Source organism: Bactrocera dorsalis, chromosome 1, assembly GCF_023373825.1.
Source record: "Bactrocera dorsalis isolate Fly_Bdor chromosome 1, ASM2337382v1, whole genome shotgun sequence".
NCBI classification, from domain to species: domain Eukaryota; kingdom Metazoa; phylum Arthropoda; class Insecta; order Diptera; family Tephritidae; genus Bactrocera; species Bactrocera dorsalis.
This window is the reverse complement of record NC_064303.1, coordinates 99,376,796-99,398,601: the sequence shown is the minus strand read 5'-3', so window position 1 is coordinate 99,398,601 and position 21,806 is coordinate 99,376,796. Positions and strand designations below refer to the sequence as shown.

General features: G+C 34.8%; 1 protein-coding gene across 1 annotated transcript in view; it reads right to left on the bottom strand.

Annotated features, from left to right (window-relative positions):
- LOC105227800 (protein spaetzle 4) overlaps positions 1 to 20,890 on the bottom strand; it is a 30,456-nt gene extending 9,566 nt beyond the window's left edge. The window contains exons 1-2 of the mRNA XM_029550900.2: positions 20,295 to 20,890; positions 17,277 to 17,580 (exon numbers count right to left, since the gene is read on the bottom strand). Of these exons, the coding sequence (XP_029406760.2) occupies positions 17,277 to 17,327 (51 nt within the window). The 5' untranslated portion in view covers positions 17,328 to 17,580; positions 20,295 to 20,890. The remainder of the gene's footprint in view (positions 1 to 17,276; positions 17,581 to 20,294) is intronic.
- Between the last annotated feature and the right edge of the window lie 916 nt (positions 20,891 to 21,806).

The following is a 21,806-nucleotide window of genomic DNA, read 5'->3' as shown; positions in this document are numbered from 1 at the left end:
TTTTGTCTGCGGCTCCGCCTCAGACGGTCCATCCGTTGAGTTCAATTTATAATGACTCATTCGAGCATTTCGACTGGTAACTGGCGAATGACACGCGTCATGTTTTGTTCCAAGCCCTGAATGGGAACGTGATTGTCTGCATATATTTTAGACTACCCACAGGAAGAAGCCTAAGGGTGTGATATAAAACCATCTTGATGATCAATCGACCCGCCCAAAACGTGAAATTATCTGCTCACCGAAGTGCTGCCTCAATAAGTCCACTCATTGATGGGATGTATGGGAAGTGGCGCTGTCTTGTTGAAACCAAATATCGCCGAGATCGCGAGCTTCGATTTCAGGCATCAAATAGTCGGTTACCATGGCGCGATAACGGTCGCCATTGACGGTTACGTTCTCACCGGCATAGTTTTTAAAGAAATATGAGCCAATGATTCCATCGGCCTACAAACCGCACCAAACTGTTGTTTTTTCAGAATGAAATGACAGCTCTTGAATTCCTTCAGTATGCTCTTCGTCCCGAATGCGGCCATTTTGCTTGTTTACGTACCCATTGAGCCAAAAATGGGCCTAATCGCTTAACAAAATTTGGTTTGAAAACGTCGGATATTGTGGACATTTTTCAAGAGCCTATAGAACGAAGCGATGTCGCTTGGGTGGGTCGAGAGTATTCAGTTCTTGCACAAGCTGTATTTCGTAAGCTTTCAATTAAAGATCGCTGCGTATAGTGCTCAAGTCGTGCCGAGTTGCTGGGAACGGCGCCGAGTCGAGTCTTCACGGTCTTCTTGTAAATATCCAGCTACGTCTGCTATATTTTCTTCACCGTGTATTGGACGTAGTCTTTTCGGCCGAATATTATCCAATAATGAATGTTGGGTCTCAAGATGGCTGATGGTGTTGGGAATAGTACGGTCAGTAGGCTAATTATATTGACCATAAGTTGAAACACATTCATTACAGAACATGAATTTTCGTAATAAAGTTAAAGTATTTGTTCCTCAGGCGCAAGTTTTTCCATTATGAGATAATAATGACAATAGTCGAGTGTGTCGGCCAATAGGAGAGTAATTGTGATCCATTAATAAAGGGTGATTTTTTAAGAGCTTGATAACTTTTTTTTAAAAAAAAACGCATAAAATTTGCAAAATCTCATCGGTTCTTTATTTGAAACGTTAGTTTGGTTCATGACATTTACTTTTTGAAGATAATTTCATTTAAATGTTGACCGCGGCTGCGTCTTAGGTGGTCCATTCGGAAAGTCCAATTTTGGGCAACTTTTTCGAGCATTTCGGCCGGAATAGCCCGAATTTCTTCGGAAATGTTGTCTTCCAAAGCTGGAATAGTTGCTGGCTTATTTCTGTAGACTTTAGACTTGACGTAGCCCCACAAAAAATAGTCTAAAGGCGTTAAATCGCATGATCTTGGTGGCCAACTTACGGGTCCATTTCTTGAGATGAATTGTTGTCCGAAGTTTTCCCTCAAAATGGCCATAGAATCGCGAGCTGTGTGGCATGTAGCGCCATCTTGTTGAAACCACATGTCAACCAAGTTCAGTTCTTCCATTTTTGGCAACAAAAAGTTTGTTAGCATCGAACGATAGCGATCGCCATTCACCGTAACGTTGCGTCCAACAGCATCTTTGAAAAAATACGGTCCAATGATTCCACCAGCGTACAAACCACACCAAACAGTGCATTTTTCGGGATGCATGGGCAGTTCTTGAACGGCTTCTGGTTGCTCTTCACCCCAAATGCGGCAATTTTGCTTATTTACGTAGCCATTCAACCAGAAATGAGCCTCATCGCTGAACAAAACACGCGCGCGAAACACATTTCGAACCGAACACTGATTTTGGTAATAAAATTCAATGATTTGCAAGCGTTGCTCGTTAGTAAGTCTATTCATGATGAAATGTCAAAGCATACTGAGCATCTTTCTCTTTGACACCATGTCTGAAATCCCACGTGATCTGTCAAATACTAATGCATGAAAATCCTAACCTCAAAAAAATCACCCGTTACAACATCAGGCCGTACACCTCGACAGTGATTCGCCAAATCGCCGAGAGCTTTGTTAGAAGATTAATATGCATCTACTTTATAGTCCGGAACTGGCATCAAGTGCTTACTAACAATTCCTGTGTATGGCGAAACATTTTGCTAGTGAAAAATCCTTAAGGGAAGCCTTGTGAAAATCGATTGTCCCAGTTTTTTACCAATAGGAATGTTTCCATCAGAGTGACATTTTGGAAATTTTTCAAAATGTCAAAAAGTTATCGAACAAAATGTTGTATGTATGTTTGACCTAAATCGGATCAGATTTACCAGACCTTATATGTAGGGTTTCTATAGTACTAGTCATATGAACTCCATACACAATGATCCTAAATCCACTGTTGAAAATATAACAAACACAGACACGTACATTTATTTGTTCGTATATATACAGATATACATAAATTAGAGTAAACATAAATTTCTATGCACCCATAACTCCACGGTCGTTTTACTTGTCAGCTGTTAGCTGTTAGTCGCTAGTAAAAGTGTTAGATAATCCATACAAATTTCTTTGTTCCGCCTTAATTAGCATTTTGATTTATGTATTTATGTGCAAGCGACATTTGTATAATTGTTTTTGGACCTCCATCGTAATTATGTTAATCGGCTTTATTTTTCCCTTTTCGATTTATGTTGATTACTATTTTTATTGCGCGCATTTTATGGAAATGAAAAGTGAATATCTGCACGTTGATTCACCTGTTGGCTTATTATTTATTGTTTATGACGACGTTTCGTGTGTCTTTGCCAGCTTGAAGTTAATGTGATAATTTTTTTCTTGGTTTATGTGTAAACTTCAAAAATTCCACGATTGTGTGCTTTGTGTGTATTATTATTAAAGTTTCATAAAGGAATCTAATATATATTTGAAGTTATAACCGAATGATTTATGATTTGATGTGCAAAATAGCGTAAGTTCAAAGAATTTCAATACTAGATGATAGAAATGACTTAATAGGACTTAAAGTGTATTATGTTAGATAATTAGTTAGGCAATTTAGCGGTCGTATTTAAAAAAGTATTTTATTAAGGGGAGGCTGAAAAATATTTAGCATTTTAAGGAAAGTCGCAGTTGTTTGCTGAAATTTGTTTTTATTATTCAACATATTTGCCATCGGGGGCGTTACACCGATTATTGCTATCTTCAAACTTTTCGATATATTTTTTGTAGAACGATGTGTCTTTCCCTTTAAAATATTTCTCAGTTTCGTCTATTATCTTTTTATTCTCGCGAAATTTATTTTCCAAGAGCATTATTTTGAGATCTGAGTACAGGAAGCGGCCGCAGGACATCAAAGCCGGAGAACGCGATGATCACGGAAGCATATTGAAGAAATTTGGTTATCGGTTTCATTTATTTGAGTCACGAAGAATTTTGATCAACTTGACAGATTGGCAATTTTGTTCTTCAAATTCTTCAAAAACTCTATGTAATGTTATGAATGTCAAATGGGTTCGTCGTATTAGATGATTACGTCATCAGTTTTGCACAGGCACTGTTAAACACTGGCACAGAGGTCAGAGCACACTTAAATTCCAATCGTTAGGCATGCTTTCGTCCGTCCATATTCTACAAAGAAGCTTATGCATGCTCCTTATAATTTCTTCGCCGCCGCATTGTTGTTCTTCAGGCGGGTAATTGCTATTCACACTTCTTCATGGTCGATCCCGCTGTTTTTTCTCCGCTGCGACACGGCACTTCTCATCGTAGCAGCTGTTCATTTGCATTTTCCGAAAACCAATGGTTTCGGTTGTAGCTGTATGTAAGGAGCTTAAAATGCAGTCCCACAGTTCTCTTATACCGAGTTGTTGATTAGTACTAGTCGAGTCGTAAGTCGTTCGGCTGTCTGTTGTGATTACAGCTTCTCGCAGGCGGGCACGTCTCTTGGCTGCAACAAGATAGTGGTCCGAGTCGATGTTACGACCTCGAGGTGTACGATGTGGTTGATAGCTTTTCGATCCGGAGACAGCCAGGTAGCTTTGTGAATTTTTCTAAGCTGGAATCTAGTACTATAGATAACCATATTTCGGTCCCCAGCGAAGCCGATCAGCCTCAAACCATTTGGAGGCTGAATTTACCGAGCGTTGTGCCAAAGATATCTCCTTTGCCCACTCTGGCGTTAAAGACACCAAGCACTATTTTGACATTGCTCCAAGCGCTAATAGAAGGCATCTTTTGTCATATCCTCCTTCTCTCCCGTCGGGTCGTGGGCGCGAATCAGCGATATGTTGAAGAACCTCGCTGTGTTGTAAATTGTGGCTAGACTTTAATTCACCGGGCTGAATGCCAGTACTCGGCGACGGAGTCTCTTCCCCACCACGAATCCCTCACTAAACATGCTTTGCTTTATATGGCGACTGTAGTAAATGCCACAAGCAAGGACTCGCCTCAGTCCTTTTCTCGCTCATCGCATTTCTTGGACAGCGGTGATGTCAGCCTTTACTTTTACGAGAACATCAACCAGCTGGGCAGCGGCACCTTCCTAATAATGGGCCGGATATTCCAAGAGCATGCACTCAAACCGTAATCCTTAATGCGTTTGCCATGGTCGTCATCAAAACGGGGGTCACTCATCCAGGCTGTTAGTAATTTTTCATTGGGAACGTTTTTTACGTGACGGATCTCAAACCCAGCGCACAACTCCTTCTCACTTTAGCTCGCCTTCGAACGAATGTTCTTAGGCTACCCAGAGGATACTTGGTCTAAAACTGGAAGTCGTGAGCTTGAGCCATATGTATAAGAATCGTTGCTTGCCACTTCCAAGTGAATGGCAATCAGAGAATTTTCTTCACTTGCGTGAGATTCTACACATGACTCGTTTCTTACTTGTTTATAATTCGAATCGAAGTTATAAAACTTAAAGATTTTGATTTTTGACCAGATCAAGGGAATCCATATTTTTGTGTCTTTGATTCTGTGAACGACATGATTTATTATTTTTTTTTATTATATTAAATGCCTTTTCAAAAAAAAAATCCCAAAAAATCGAACTTTATCTGACTTGCCAATGGATATAACCCCTTAAAACTTTCCCAATTTCAATATGTGGCAATTACATATGTAGATATGTAAGTACCTTTGGATTTTCCCATTTCCTTTTCAAGTTTCCTTTCATCTCTAATGATGCATAACGTTGCATACTCATTTTAATTGTATGTTATTAGATATAAATCGCGCTTTTTGGTTTTCCAAGTTTCGGAAATTGCTCTGCGTACTTTCATATATTGGTACATATGTATGTGCATATGTGGTATGTGCGTACACCGTGTCTTTAATTAGTTATTATTAATTTCCTGTGATTACCAGGTTCTCCTTATGATTTACAACGAGAAAGCGAAAGTAGTAAAAAGTAATTAAGTTTTGTGGTTTCTTACTTTCGTTTGTACTTCATTGTATGTATGTATGTATGTATGTATGTGATGCGAGGAATGCAATTCGATTGAATGATGTGGCTACTTATACATACATAATTGGTTTCATAAATGCACAATGGCCTTATCGAAGTATCTATGGAGTGGCATTACGCCGAAAAATTATTTTGAAAGAAAAAAAGAAAAGAAAATTGATCAAGATGGCTGGCTTTTTTAAGATATGGAAGCAACGTATGCTAGGCATAACGTTCATGAAAACAGGCGCAGATCCACCGGGGAGGAACTACTCTGGATCCGCCCTGCATGGAAATTTTAGTAGGCGAAAGCTTTGGGCTGTGTGGATAGTACGAGATTTTCTATTTCATCGGTTCATCGTGTCAGAAATCTTTAAAGAGGAATAATTGTAGAAATTTTGCTCTAAATTCTTTAGACATCCAACATATTCTTTGGAGTTCTCCAAATGCCGGTTTTTCAAGTTGAAGAGGTATTTACCGCGGTTCAGACCTATTTTCTACGAAAAAGCAAGTTTACTTTGCGAACTTTTCCAGTTGTCCGATCTCGAATTATTGCTCGCTGGAAGGAAATGTAGCCCCAATGAAGAGGTACCCTTCGAGACTCGGGACTAGTTTATCGAAAATAGCAACTTTACTTTCGAAAACTCACAAGGACGCTATAATTGTTCTATCGTCTTCGATGTGGGTGAAAAATGAACTCTATATCCATTCCGTTAATTATAACCGTAATGTGTATAAAATTCTTAAACAGCGTACAACATTTTGCGAAAGTATAAAAAATTCATAAGCAGACGCTAAGTGATAGGCAACGTGCTTTCCACAAATATTTTCCAAATTGCTAACAGCAATTTTTCACTATTTAATATTTTGCACACAATACAATTTTACTACAGTTTTACAACTATTTTACAATGCTTTTATTATCGCGGCTCATTAAGCCCCACATTGATGCAAAGAGCGGCACAAACAGTAGTTGCTTATGAGCCGTGACGCTTCTTTTCCCCAATGACCCATTTTTGCAACAAACAAAGCCACAGATACATACACACACACATTCATACACGTGCATTCGTTTGCGATGTGAGGGGATTGTCGTATTTATTAAGTCAACAGGCTGCAAAATGTGACTGTTAAATGACAAATGTCGCCACTGAAATCCTGGTGCATGCACAGGTGAATGGCGCATGGATGTGCATATGTGTGTTTATGTATAAACATTTATATGTGTAGAAGTGTCTATTATGTATTTAGTTGAGTGTATATTAAGTCAAAGGCCGTGGCAAATTATATTTGTCAACTGAGCTGACAGCTCTTCTTGTTGTTTTAGCTGTTTTTTTTATATTGTTGTTGTCGTTTGCGGCTTAAGTTGACATTTGATAGCGGAAACTGTCTTTTTTTAATTTTTTTGGAAAATTTTCTAAGTTGTCATGGTATTTTCAACTAGTTGTATTACGCTCCTTCGTTCTATCGTCCCAGAAACGTTAAGGCCAATGTTTTATTAACAAACAGAAGACTACTCTACTTTTAACAAGCTTCTCTTGATTTTTTAATTTTTTTAACACCAAATTTTTTGTCATAGACAAAGACAGTTTGTAATCACTTGTTGCCAGATCCGGACTATAAGGTAGATGCATAAAAACCTCCCAACCAAGCTCGAGTTTCTGGTTATTTATTTCCTACAGAAGTACCTATTGTTGACAGTACAGATGTGAATTAAAAGTTTGGCCGCATGTAACAGTTCACAGTATGCAGATAATTATCTATCAATGCCATCAAGCCCATACAAAAACCTTCTAGACCCTCAATTCTGACTTGGCCACCGTTTGTGTAGTCTCCCACTCCTGTTTTAGTTTGATGCTGTTATAATGACCCACTTTCCATCACCAGTAACCTTCTGTTTCAGAAATGGATCAATTTCGTTGCGATTCAGCATAAGGTTTTGAGTTATCTATAACCCTATATTCATACTCTTGCAAGCTGTTTTTACAAATTATAAAAGTTTTGTTGAAAATTAAGATGTTTTGCAAGCCTTTTGAATGGCCTCTACGTCTACATAACGCTTTCCTTTCATGGACAAATGCATTTTTTCGAAACGGAAGAAGGCGCACGGTGCCATATCAGGTGAATACGAGGAGTGGTTAATGGTTAAAATGTGATTTTGGTCAAAAAATCCGTCACAAGCGTCCTTCGAATATTGGATTCTGAGCTATTTTTGGACGTCAGTCAATTTATGCGGAACAAACCGGGCACACACCTTTCGTAAGCCCAAATGTTCGGTCAAAATGCGATATTGTGTTTGGGTGGTATTCAATTCCATTTCAATGAATTTCAATGATGATTTCGGCTGATTTTTGATGAATTCACGCACAGTTTCTATGGAATTTCCGGTGATTATGGATTTTGATTGACTCACATGTTAATCGTCATTTAAGTCCACACGACCACTTTGAAAACGTTGAAACCACACGTGCACTCTGCTACGGGAAAGGCAATCATCGCCATAAACTTGTTTCATCAATTGAAACGTTTCGGTAAAGGTTTTACCAATTTTAAAACAAAATTTAATGTTGACTCTTTGTTCGAAGCTCATTTTAGCACCGATAACAAAAACGCAATGACTTCACTTCCGATCAAAGAAATGTCATGAATTTCTCACTGGACAATCGATAAAGATAGCAGGTTCGAACGCACCAGTCGGCAATCAGATGGCGCCTGGGGCCTGTTTACTTTGGAACGCACCTTGTATGATTGGCGATGGTTCCTTAATGAAACTCAGAGATCATTTTACTAGTAAGTGGAATATAAATAGTACGTAGTATTGACAAAAATGTTCGTTCGGGTGCACCCGCACTTAGCCATTCCTTAGTTGTTGTGTTCAGCTTTGTTTGCTGTTACAGTAACTGGACCATAAACACTAAACACATTTTCAGCTGCTGGGTTACGTTATATTCTTAACCGAAGAAAACTCTAAAATATATCGTGTTTACTGTTTGTTGGTATGAATCTCTGACGGAGGTTAAAATAATAATGAGTCGGGTAATAAAGAAACTGTTTAAGAACTGCTTTAGTACGAAGAGTTGTCTTTCTAAGGCCATATGCCGTAACCCGATAGCACTTATATAACGCGTTATAAAGATTACTAAAGCCATCTAATTCTAGAACGCAATAGTGCATTTATTTTTATTAGACCTTATATTTGTTCTTAGAAAATTTTCTGGTTAAAAAAAAAAACATAATTTCTAAGGCTTTACGCTTCAATATTAAATAATGGTATTTTTTATATAAGAAATGTTAAATTAATCGAATATTTTTTTCAATGAGAAGTGCTCCACATACTCTTGGTTCTAAGAGCGTGAATAATAAGCAAGATATGCTAAAGGCCACTAAGAAGTCTTGCTTCATAAAATTTTCACATAAGAATTATTATTTCCATCTATTAAAATTAATTTGAATTGTTGCGGTTGCACCGAAGTCATAATACCCTTCACAAATGCAAAAGACTCCATGCAAAAAATTGACTTTGATCGTTCGGCTTGTATGACAGCGGTATGCTATAGTAGTCCAATCTAAACAATTTCTTCGGAGATTGTATCGTTGCTTTGGGCAATAATCTATGTAAAATTTCGTGAAGATATCTCGCCAAATAAAAAGTTTTCATACAGGGATATAATTTTGATTGTTCAGTTTGTATGACAGCTATATGCTATTTTGGTCCAATATCGGCGGCTTCAACAAATAAGCAGGTTCTTGGGGAGAAAAGATTTCAGATCGATATCTCAAAAACTGAGTGACTAATTCGTATATACATACATATATAGACGGATGGACAGACGGACAGAAAGAGGTACAAAATTTCAGATCGATATCATGACGAAATCAACTGAGCTCGTGACGCTGATCATTTAAGCAAACGAGTATATACTTCATAAGGTTTCCAAGGTTTCCTTCTGGTTCTTACAAACTTCGTGGTGAACTTAATAAACCTTGTTCAGAGAATAATAAAGTTAATAGTTCTTTAGTGTGCTTACTTATATAACTTTCTTTAAACCAATTGTACACATACTGACTCTAAAGAGACTTTGCGTCTCTATCAATTGTTTATATTACACAATTGATATATTGGGTAGTCGAAAAAGTTTTTCGTATTTTGTCAATAGCTGTCGTTCCAATCGTATATCTGCTACCAAAATCACATTGTGTCATACAATATAATGTTGGAAAGGTGAGATTTTAAATTTCATGTAACCGAAAAAAAGTTAAATTCGCACAAAAATGGTTACGTAGCTCGCTTCCGTTCTGGAAATTTCGAAATTTTGATTTACACTGACAGAATAATGCCTCTAGCGGGAAAATGGCAAAAAGTGGTCAACCATATTTATTTATTTATTAGTATAAATATAAAAAAGTAAGTACGAAAATACTTTTTCTTCTTACTTTTTACTTTTTACCAATATCTTGACAACAAAAGACTTAAGAAACGAACTTTTTCTATTTCTGAATATTTTTATAGTGACTTCATTAAAAGACCTTTTAAACATTCAAATTTTGTTGAAATGCAAATATTTCGTTAACTTATATATATAACATAACTGTAAAGTAGTATATATTGCATTTAGAAATTGATGCAAGCTTTCCATTAACGCTTCTCTCTGTGATTTAAATAAATGTGTTAGCATGTAAACCAGTAATTGCTTTCCTAAAACACACAGCTGCTCAACTGATTTTATTCTGCTGCGTTGCCAACAACAATAACAACACAAACAGCAACAGCAGCGTTGCCGCCATCATCTTAAACGCCATTTCAATTACAAATCAATTGAATTGATGTTGTTAAATGAATTATTTATGTGCGAATAAGGAGCAGAATATGCACGCCAGCGACCCGAAGCAGTTATAAGTACCCATCTCAATGTATATATACATGTATAGGTATGTGAGTGTGTGTGTGCAGTCGCCAACTGGCTGTTACACTTAGCCAAATTTAGTAATTCCAGCAACGAGCAGCTGGTGAAATTTTATCTGCGCTGTCTCAACCGAAATGGCAACTAAGCGCAACAACAACAACAACACAAAAGCAAAAGCAAAGCGCAGAACATAAAACAAAAGAGGAAGCAGCAAAAAGCAGGCAGTAGTTGTTGTTTAGTGTGGGAAAAGCCAGAAAGAAAGGTTATTATTAGAAATGTTCGCAGAATCTTATTGAACTCTTTGAAATCGCTTGATCTACAAAACGTTAATGGTCGTTTTGGTTAAACGGTCCTCAGCCGCGCTTGTAGTGAGCACATAAGTGGCAGTTAAGTGGCAGCTAATACTTAAGTGAAATCAGCTGAATGCACATTTAATTGTGTGTGTGTGTGTAGTTGTGAGTGCGCGACTTATTAATTAGCGGTACTTTAACTAGAACGGTTAGAGTTTTCTTCGCTGCAATTTGAGAGTTGGTTGATGGAAAGAAAGTTTAGAAAAAGAAATACAATTGATTTTTCGTGGAAAGTGGCGTTTGTGTGGATTTGCAACAAAAGACTTAGGAAACGAACTTTTCCTTATTTTGGCTTATTTTTTGCTGTATTTTTGAGAGTTTGAAATGTTTAGCGTAAATTTTATATATTTATGTTAGTAGGTCGTGGTTTAAAATTTGTAATTTAAGGCGCTGCCAAGCCTCTAATTGTAATATAAGTACTAATTATTTATTTATGTATATATGTTTGTTAGTAAAAGTGCTATCTTTAAATCAAAACAGTTCCAGATATTAATACTCAAGTTGGATTTGTGTTTAGAGTGGGTACATCTCATATATTTGATGGAACTGTTCACTAAACTTCGTATGTACATATATGTAGATAATATACTTCATGAGGTGGTTACGAGGCAAAAAGCTTTGACTGAGCATCTACTTTCGTTGATAACTGCGGTATACAAGTGGTCTTCAAAGCAAAAATATCGAAGAATTGTCGCCATCAGCTTTATTTTAATATGTGGTTTAATAAGAAAATTAAAAAAAAAAACTTTAATAATGTATTGTATGTACCATATGTACTTTGACAGTCTAAAGCAAGAAAACCCGATAACTTTGCCTGCATTGCTGCAAGAATATCCTTCACAAATAAAGAAGCTTCCATACTCCGGAACTTAATTTTTATCGAGTTTGTATGGCAGCTATATGCTACAGTGGTCCGATTTAGAAAATTTCTTCTCACGCCATCGCGTTGCTTTGGAAAATAACCCATGGCAAATTTTGTGAAGATATCTTTTTAAATTAAAAAGTTTTTCGTACAAGAAATTAGTTTTAATCAGAAAATTTGAATCACATTAATCAATTTCTGAGGAAGTGTTTTGCTCGAAAAATCCTGGAAGCAACTGAAACTGCCTTTTTCTCTTCTTCTCTCTTTCTCCGAATCAGAAGAGCGAGAAGAACTTAAAAAGCCACTAGAAAGAAGAAGGCAGCGATGAAAAAAGTTATAAGCATTGAGTAAAGGTCGTGCAGTCATCGAAAACGTATCTCATGCGAGTTGTCCATTGATCTCTATTAATGAGGATAACATCGAAAAAGTTAAAGAAATAGTGCTTGAAAATCGTCGTGTTGGTTTCAGAGGGACATCAGAGAATCTCAAAATCTTTTATGGATCGATTCAACCATTTTTGGTAATATTTTGGGTACGAAACGTGTCAATGCTAGACTCGTACCAAAAGATCTGATTTTTTGTCAACACGACATCGAACAGAGATTGTAAAAAAGATGCTAGACAACGCAGCTGAGAGCCCTACATTAATTATTACTGGTGACAAAAAGCTTTTGAATATGACGTCCAAACTATCTAACGATCTAGCGAATAGCGCTCCAAAAATGCGCTGAAACTTAAAAAATCACATCAAAGTCGGTCAAAAATTGAGGAGATACTCGTCGTTTTCTTTGATAAATGTGGTGTGGTTCACCATGAATTCGTTCCTTTGGGTTAAACGGTCAAAAAATAATACTTGGCTGTTTTGAGTCTTCTTCGTGAAGTAGTTCATCGTAAACGACCGGATTTTGTAGGCAGAAAATTCATTCATTTTTCAACAAGATAAAGTGCCGTCATATTCTTCATTGATTGTGACTATTGTTTTGGCTAAACATGAAACGAGAGTCAGTGCTCAGCCAACGCATTCGTCTCCCTGTGACTTTTCAGTTTTCGAATTTGAAAAAAACCGCTTTATCATGTATTTTGAGTACATTGAATATAATTCAGAGGAGATGAAAATTTGATTAAGCAGGAAGATTTTAAAGGATTTATATTAAAGTGAGTCAAAATTTAATTTTTTCAGTCCTGGTCAAATTTGATCAGCTATCGCTTAATTTTGCTTACCATTTAGTAGCACTGTTAGAAGCATTAAACGCTTATATAGAGATAGATTGACTTCACTTTCTTTTCTGAATGTGAATTGGGCATTCTTATCAGTTTTGAAAAGGTTTTTATCTCTAATATATCTAAATATAAAAAAAACCCGAATGTGGTTTTAAACTTACTAACTTGAAGTTTAGATTCAATTCAACATAAGAGAAGAGGTCTGTATTTATATTCTCCAACTTCTATTCTAGTGAAAATAATATTTACAAAGAAAGGAGAACAAGTTGTTGCTGGCATAAGAATCCATGGTATTGTACTGGAGGTTTAATTTTGAAAATATGTAATTAAATCAAATATTTGTCAATCTAAAAATAATGAATTTTTCATTTCACATTTTACTCAAGATTATAATAATATAATACAATTCTTTTAACTTAGAAAACTTGCTTTTGTTTAGAAATATTTTTTTTATTTATAAACTGTTTTTATTCTTAACATAATTGAGATATAAAGTATCCTATCTTTTAATTTGAACTAAACTGGGCACAGTGTGCTAAATTTTACTTAAGTCGGTACAGTAATTTAGGAGTTTAGTCCGGACAAAATGTGACAAGTAATGTTTAAATACATTAAAGCGGGTTAATTTACAGGAAGCCAAAGAAAAAAGAAAAATCTCGTATGCGGGAAAGGCTCTACGGATAATTTTGAACAACTTTGCTTCGGTTTTGAGCCAGCGATTTTTAAGTCGAAGTTTGTTTTAGAGATCATACAAATTTGTTAAAAATTTTTTGATATATCCAAATGTATTTTAATACGTACTTAGGTGTGCTTTGATATTCTATTGATCTTTTGTTGGAATCAGTCAGATCGAAGAACTATATCACATATCTCCCATTCAAGCGATTATTCAGATTTTTTCAACTTCGTCTCAAAAATCGCTGGATCAAAACCGATTTTAGGCGGCCCAGAGGCCAACTTGTTCAGATTGATTTGTAGAACATTGTCTGCATACGCTTTTTCATAGAAACATCGATCCACTCTAATATTCATATATGTAATGATATTTTTTATGAAATAATTTTACTTGACATAATTAAAAAACCGCCTAAAGTTAATATCACACGAAGGCCTGAAAGCGAAATACGCCAACAATAATTCATTATAACTTTTCTACACAGCGCTTGACCAAAATTTAGGCAACAATTGCTGAATTTCGCAAATGTCACTTCACTTTTCTTAGCCGCGCCATAAAAGCGGCGACTAGGAAGTAAGAAAATAAATAGAATTTCAAAAATATTGTTAATTATGTACGCACAGCTGACTCAGTTGGCGACAGGCAATTTCACTTCCCGACCAATTTACACCGCCTGGCGACAATTGCAACACGACACGCGCTTGTTCGCTAGCAACACGCAGCAGAAAACGTTAATTTTGGTGGCTTCCAGCGATTTTGCATACCAATGTTTGTTTTTGTTATATTTGTATGGTAGTTAGTGTTAAAAAACGTAATAATAATAAATAAATAAAAGCGTTATAGCAAAAACAAAAAAACCAAAAAAAAAAATCGAGCCGCAAGAGAAATGTGTCAAATCGTTTAACTATTCAAAAAGGCGAGCGCACCAAATATTCCACGACGATTTATGCTCTACGCGCCACACATATAACACGTACATACATATACACATACACACATATATACAGATACAAAGTAATGTAGTTGAAACGTGAAAAAGTTTACTCTCTTTTGCTCAGCGCTGTGCTGCGCCGTCAACTCCCCTTCCTTCCTACCGCTTACGGTAATATAGTGATTTCATTTATTTTTTATTGTTGTTGGTTTTGCTTTGTTTTTGGTGCGTAAACACTCCACTTTGGTGTTCATATTCGCATTGCCAAAGAAAGTGAAACTTTTTTGTATAAACAACAATGGAGAAATACTATACTCACGGACGGAATATGGAATATGTGCATGTGTGAGCGATAAAAGGAGTGTAAAGGCGAAATAAATGGGAAAAAAGTGAAAAGAGAAAAGAAAAATAAAGTAGAAAAATATGAATATTTCAAAAAAAAAAAAAATAATAATGAAAACGATTGCGTAGTCATGCGGCATAAATGCGGTTTGCTCTTGCTTTTATTGTTATTGTTGTCATTTTCCGTATTTTGTAATTTGTATGCACGTGATTCATTGCATGGCCATAAGCTACCTGGGTACATATGAGTTTTTGAATATTTTACTGCAGTAAAATTTATTTTTGTGGCCGGCAATGGCGCCCATAAAATAATACAGTACGGAGCAAAAATATGAGTTCGGTGACAAATAGTTAGCTATGAAGATAATATTTTATATTTTTTATATATAAAATCTTAATTTTCGTGGCTTAAAGTACAGCTTAGGATTCAAAAATTTTTTTTAATAAAAATTTATTATTTTACTAATTTTCACAAAATCTGTGTTTTTGTGACTTAAACTACATTTCAGTCTGGTTGTGAAAGAGGACACGACGAAATGTCTTCAGTCATCAAACAAACAATCATCGCATTCGCGAGTTGGCTTACATGTCACTATTGACCGTTATAACTCTGAAGTTGTAGATAATTTTGTCTGTCTTGGAACCAGCATTAACACCAAGAACAAAATTGGTCTCGAAATCGAACACAGAATCATTTTCCTTTCTTATATAACCTGAAACCTAACACTTTATGTCAAATCTCTTATTCATATCACATCAACATAACCGAGTCACATGGCTACTGACTAGTCACCCAGCCGTTTCTGGTTGCCTTTCTTTTATAGAGCCAGCAGCCAGAAGCTCAACACTTCAGATCACAAAAACACATTATTTGAAATCACGTCAACTCAACTATGTCACATGGCTACTAGCCAGCTTCCTGGCAGTCTTTCTTATATAGAGCCAACAGCCACAAGCCTTGCACTTCACATTACATTATATCACCACTTGATATCACCTCGACTGACTAGCCACCCTGCCAGCCTTTTTATATAGAGCCAGTAGGAACTTTGACTTCAGATCATAAAAACACATTTGAACACATCAACACCGAGTCACATGGGTACTAGCCAGCCGCCCTCGCAGCATTTCTTATATAGAGGCGGTTAGCTGCCAGAAGTCCAGCATTTCAGATCACATAAACACATCTTTAGACAACATATTAACTCAAAACCGTGTCACAAGGGTACGAGTATTTGAGATAAAGACTTCGCGGAAAATTTATGGTCCTTTGGAAACGGCGAGTACCGCAGTTGGTGGAACGATGAGCTATACGCGAAAAACGAGGACTCTGATTTAGTTCAACGAATTAAGAAACAGCGGCTGCGCTGACTAGGTCATGTTGACCAGATGAAAGAGAACACTCCAGCTTTGGAGGTTTTCGATTAAGTACCCGAAGAAGAAACGACTGGTAAATTAAACAAGAGTAGTAATAAATTCAATTTCTCCTTTTACTCCCAAAATGAATATTAAAATTTTCTAAGATTCAAATTTTAGGCCTTTTTTGAGGGTTCTAGACCGACCTCACGACTTTAAACTTTATAGCCTGACTATTCCAATTCTGTCTACTTGTTTTAGATGAAAACTAAGAGCAACTAATTTTTGATAAGATATTTTAGCAAAAGCTTCCGAAAGATGACGCTGTTGTAAAATGGTTCAAAATTTCATATTTTTCATGGCTATCTATCCGAAAGCATTAATTATGAATTTTAGTAATTTGAATAATTAACTTAGCTTCAACATTCAAAAGAATTTGTATTAAATATGAGCTTTTAAAAATTTTTGGGAGCTTAAGGGGGTATTCTAATTTAGAAATATGAAAAAATCGATTTTTTTTATTTTCAAAGTCTAATTATTCAAGAATATGTCTGTAAGAGGTTTTTTCTAGAAAAAAAAAAATTATTTTCGGAGATATTTTTTTTCGAAACAATCATTTTCAAAATTTATATACCATATGTCTGAAACTATCACTATCTAAAACCTGCTAGTTTTTTAAATTTTTAATATTTTTTTCACTTCGAAAATGACTTTACATTTATGCTTCTTAACTAGAATAACCATTTAAAGCTTTTTTCTTGAAAATAAATTAAAGTTTTATAAAATAAAGTCATTCGAAATTCTTTCAAAAATTTTTTTTGCTAATTATTTGCATCAAACAGATTTCAAAATTCTCGCAATACTTTCGAATCAAAAAACATATAAATATAAAAAATTATGCCCATTAGGCATATTCCCACAATACATACATACACAGTTCATTTAATTGTTATCTTTATCTCTTATAAATAATTTACTACGCTCAACAGCTCACTGCCGCCATTCACTCAAACACACACACACACACACATAACAAACGAAAGACTTAAGCCACAAACTCGCTTTCAATTAGGCAAGCCACTTTTATTCTGTTACATTCTCATTCTGCCGCAACCAACAAGCGCATGCGCAAGCGCGCCGTGGGAACTTTTGTGTTCGTGCGAAATTCGCAAAATATGTTTGTTTACTTACAATTAACGTTTTCGAGATTTTAAATCGCTTATCCATATTTATATATTCCATTGTGCCGGCCGATTACTGTGATTACCGCTGTGCTCCAGCTGTTGACGCTGTCGGGTGGCTGGCTTTTAATTATTATTGCTTTATTATTAACACTTTCTTTGTGCAAATGCACCTTTTTCAGCTAAGATATTGCAATTGTTACACTGTTTCGTTGTGTGTTCACTTGGACGTGTTGCTTTGTGTGGTTCTGTGCTCTAGCTGCAGGCAGCCAATTAATTATAGATTGCACGTATTTCACTTTGAATGAAATAAACTGTAATTATTATTAAATATTTTATTATTGAGAGGCTTGTTTGGTATTTTTTGAAGGGAAATTATTTGTATTTATTTTAACTATTAGCGAACACCAATTTTTTATATTTTTGAAAAGTTTATGAGTAGCAGACTTGAAAATTAAATTAAATTATTATTTGTTTTCCTGTAATAAAAAAACAAATTTTTAATTTTTTGTTTTTTTTTTCAATTATATATGTTTTTCGAAAGTATTGTTAATATAAATATTTTAACAAAAATTATTAAAAACTATAACTAAGAGCTCTATTAAAATTATTACATGATTATCTCTTCAAAATTTTGTATTTTAATTTTTAATTGGCAAAAGATAGTTTTTTTGGTTTTTTTTAAATGTTTTGACTAATAAATATTATAACGATGTATACTAAAAAATAATAATATTTTTATTACTAATTCATTAATATTTTAAGAATTTTAGTATTATAATTTTTGTAGTAGAATTGTTAGTATATTTAGAATTCGAAATTTTGTATGAAGATTAAATATTTTTTTTATTTTTTTTTTTAAATTTTTTTTTTATATATTTTTTTTTTTTTAATTTTTTTTTGAAATAAAAATTTGTGTGTGGATTTTAAGTTAAGTTTTTTTATCATATGTTATGGAATTTTTGTTTAGATTTTTGCATATAGATTTTTATAGAACCATTTTCCTTCAATTTATAATACTTATTATTAATTAATTATTTTTTTCAATTTTTTAAAGTTTCTTTAAAAAATAAGCTATTTTGGTTAAATAATTTTAATATTAATATTTTTAAAATAATATATTTTTTTTTAATTTATAAATTTTAATTTATTTCATTATTTCATTGTTTTCGCTAAAAAAACAAATATCTTTATAGAATCCTTTTCCTTCAATTTATAACACATATTACTAGTTTTGTATTAATATTTTAAATAATAATTTTTCCAAAACATTTTTTTAAGATTGTTTTTATAATTTTTTATACTTTTTGTATTTCATTATTTTTCTCTAAATTTTTTATTTTATTTTTTATAAAATAATGATTTCAAATTAAAAATTAACTTATTCTATTTTATTTTTTTTATAAAAATTATGATTGTCAATGAAACATTTTTTTTTGATTTTTTATAATTATTTCTGCGTTTTATTCATTCTTTACTTTTTCTAAATCTTCTTTAAAAAAAAGAATTTCAGTTACTTTTATATATTCTTTAATATTAATAATTTTAATATATTTACTTTATTACATAATTTTTGTCTATATTTTTCATTTTATTTTATTTCTCTATTTAGTTTTTAGGCCTACAACTTTGCTTCCGCCGTTTTCCAATAGATGTCTCTAGGGTCAAGCATTGGTCGATTAAATCGTTTTATATCGATCTTGGACATTTGTGTCAACATTAACCCAACAAAATATGAAAAAAAAACTTATTCTCAACAGAAATTGTCACTTTTTGAGCCGAATTCTCGACATTTGCGGGAAATTTTGCTTTTCTTTTTTAATTCCAAGAAAAGTGCGGCTGAGGACCCGTCCACGCTTTACTGAGGCTGACACATACATAGATAATACTTTTACTCTACTACTTCCATCTATATGATTTCTATTAGGTATTAAAAATATATAGAATTTTTGTAAAGCAACTTGTGTTAGTTTACAAAAAAATGGATCATAAAGCATTTCGTGTATTAATTAAGCATTGCTTTTTGAGGGAATACTTTTGGACCGTTTTTATATAATAAAGCCTAAAAATTAAAAAAACGGCGGAAGCAAAGTTGTAGACAATATTATTTTGATATAAAAATTATGATCCTTAAATAACACATTTTTTTAATTTTTATAATTATTTTTGAGTTTTTGTTTTTGGCGACAATTTGACCGGGTTTCGTTGTTACAAGTATATCAATCTCATTATGAATAAATAAATAGATATTTATGTTTTATACGCAAACTAGTACCCAGTTTTAAAGATATCGATAGCAAATTTTGTCACATATTTTTCTCTCTGAGAAACTGTTAATTTGACGGAACCGCCGATATCAAAACACTTTAGCATACAAACTGAACAATTAAAATTAAGTTCTTGTATGAAAATTTTTTTTAATTGACGAGATATTATCACGAAATTTGGCACGAATTATTTTTCCAAATAACGGTATAATCTCCAAAGAAATTGTTCAAATCGAACCTCTCTACAGCATAGAGAGATAATTGTCATTTTATATATCATTGTATGCCATAAAAATTACGCCTGTGAAGGGTATTGTGGCCAAAGTTAACGTTTGTTCTTATTTATTAATTTGCATCCTATTTTTTAATTTATATTATTTTTGTTTTAAATTTATGTTATTTTTCTTTTAATTTGTATTATTTTTATTAATCATTTTTTTGACAGCTTTTTTTGTTCGCAGTTTTGCCTTTCAAATTTGTAAGTAAAATATTTTTAATTTTTAGTATTGCTTTTTTAATTAATTTGTGTTTTTAAATTAGTACCTTTCCTTTTAATACAATATTTCTATAATTTTTTCAACTCCAGCTGACACTTTTGGTCTTTTAAGTCTATATTATTATTTTATCATATGATTATTTCTATTTTCTCAACACTGCATTAATTATTCATAAATTTAACACTATTATTAATTAGATATAAATTAATTTAATTTTTTCTTTATATTTGTTAAATTTTCGCTTAAACTTCACTCTTACTTTACCGTTTTCTCGAAGCACTTTATGCACTTTTCTCACGTGCAACAACACTTACACAACAAAATATGAATTTCACCAACTTTGTTATATTTCTAAATGCACACATCGCCTCAGCGCTTAATTGTATTTCACTGCAACGCACCACACACATACACACACACCGTTGTATGCGTGCGTACACATGCGCAGATATGCCACCTTAATTCCCTTTTATGAGTTTTTAATTTATTTAACGTTGATACTGTTGTTTTTGCTATTGCTGTTGTTGCTGCTGTTGCCGTTTTATCTTCGGCCGATTTATATTTCATGAACACTTCCTGCTAGCAGTTCACAGAATAACTAAATGGCAAATGTAGTACGCGACGCTTGGCTAAGTAACCGAAAGCAAAAACAAAACAAGGCGAAGAAGAAAATCACGTTCACACGCTTGGCACTCACGTTTACAACTGTGCGCCGTACCAGCGGCGAAAACATCATCAACACCGAATGGCAGGCAGCAGGCAGCAAGCAGCAGCAAACACCAAACGCCACCAAACCAAACAGCGCAGACAGACCATAAGCCATAAAGCAAGTGTGATGGCAGCGCTGAGTCAAAGCAGAAGTGGCTAAAGCGGCAGCAGCAGCAGCAGCCAATAAGCCAACATGAAAGCCGCGCGCAGAGCCAGACTCAGACTCAGGCGCAGTGTCTCAGACGCGCGCGGCTAAGTTGAGTTAAGTGGCAAGAGACAGTTAAGTGAGCGGCAGCGGCTAATGTCAAACAGTTGGCAACCACCAAAGCGGCAAGTAGGTGGTGGATGGCGGGCGGCGCGCTGCTTTTGCTGATAGCGTTGGTAGCGCGCCACCAAGCACGCGCGCTGTGCGGCAGGCGGCGGGCGGTTGTTAAAGAAGCGCGCTTCCTAATGCCTGAGAGCGCCTTTGTGGGTAGGTGAGTGTGCGCAACATACTATATATATTGCTGTGTGTTTACATTGCCGACTCTGTTGCGTGCGTTTGTGTGTGTGTGTATGCGCGCGTTTCTGGCGTAGTGTTAGGCGCTCGCGTATAACAGTCACATTTGACGCCGCCGCAAAGAGTGCCGCTGGTGTCTTCTACTACTACTACTACTACCGCATGGCTTTCCGCGCGTCTCCCACACATCGCCATCAGACCAATGCTCGTCTGCAATTTACGCGCTGAAGTATAACTTTTTCTTATTTATTATTCGCGGCGGACAGCTACGACAGAAATCTACTGAAAACAAACAAAAACAAAAAGTTACTTAAAGAAGAGACTACAACAACAATAAAGTGCTAGTGAAGAAAGGCAAAAAAGGAGCGAAAAGGTGAAAAGAGTAAAAACAACAAAAACAAAAATAAAAACAACGTTAACAGGCGTGTTGTTAGCGCCGCTGTAGCTTTCGAGCGATGAGCGATTTGCCACATTTGTATGTACACATGGATTTGTTTAATTGTTGGTGTTTTTGGTTGTTGTTTTTGCTATTATATGTTTGTAGATGTATTTATGAATTTTGATAGTAC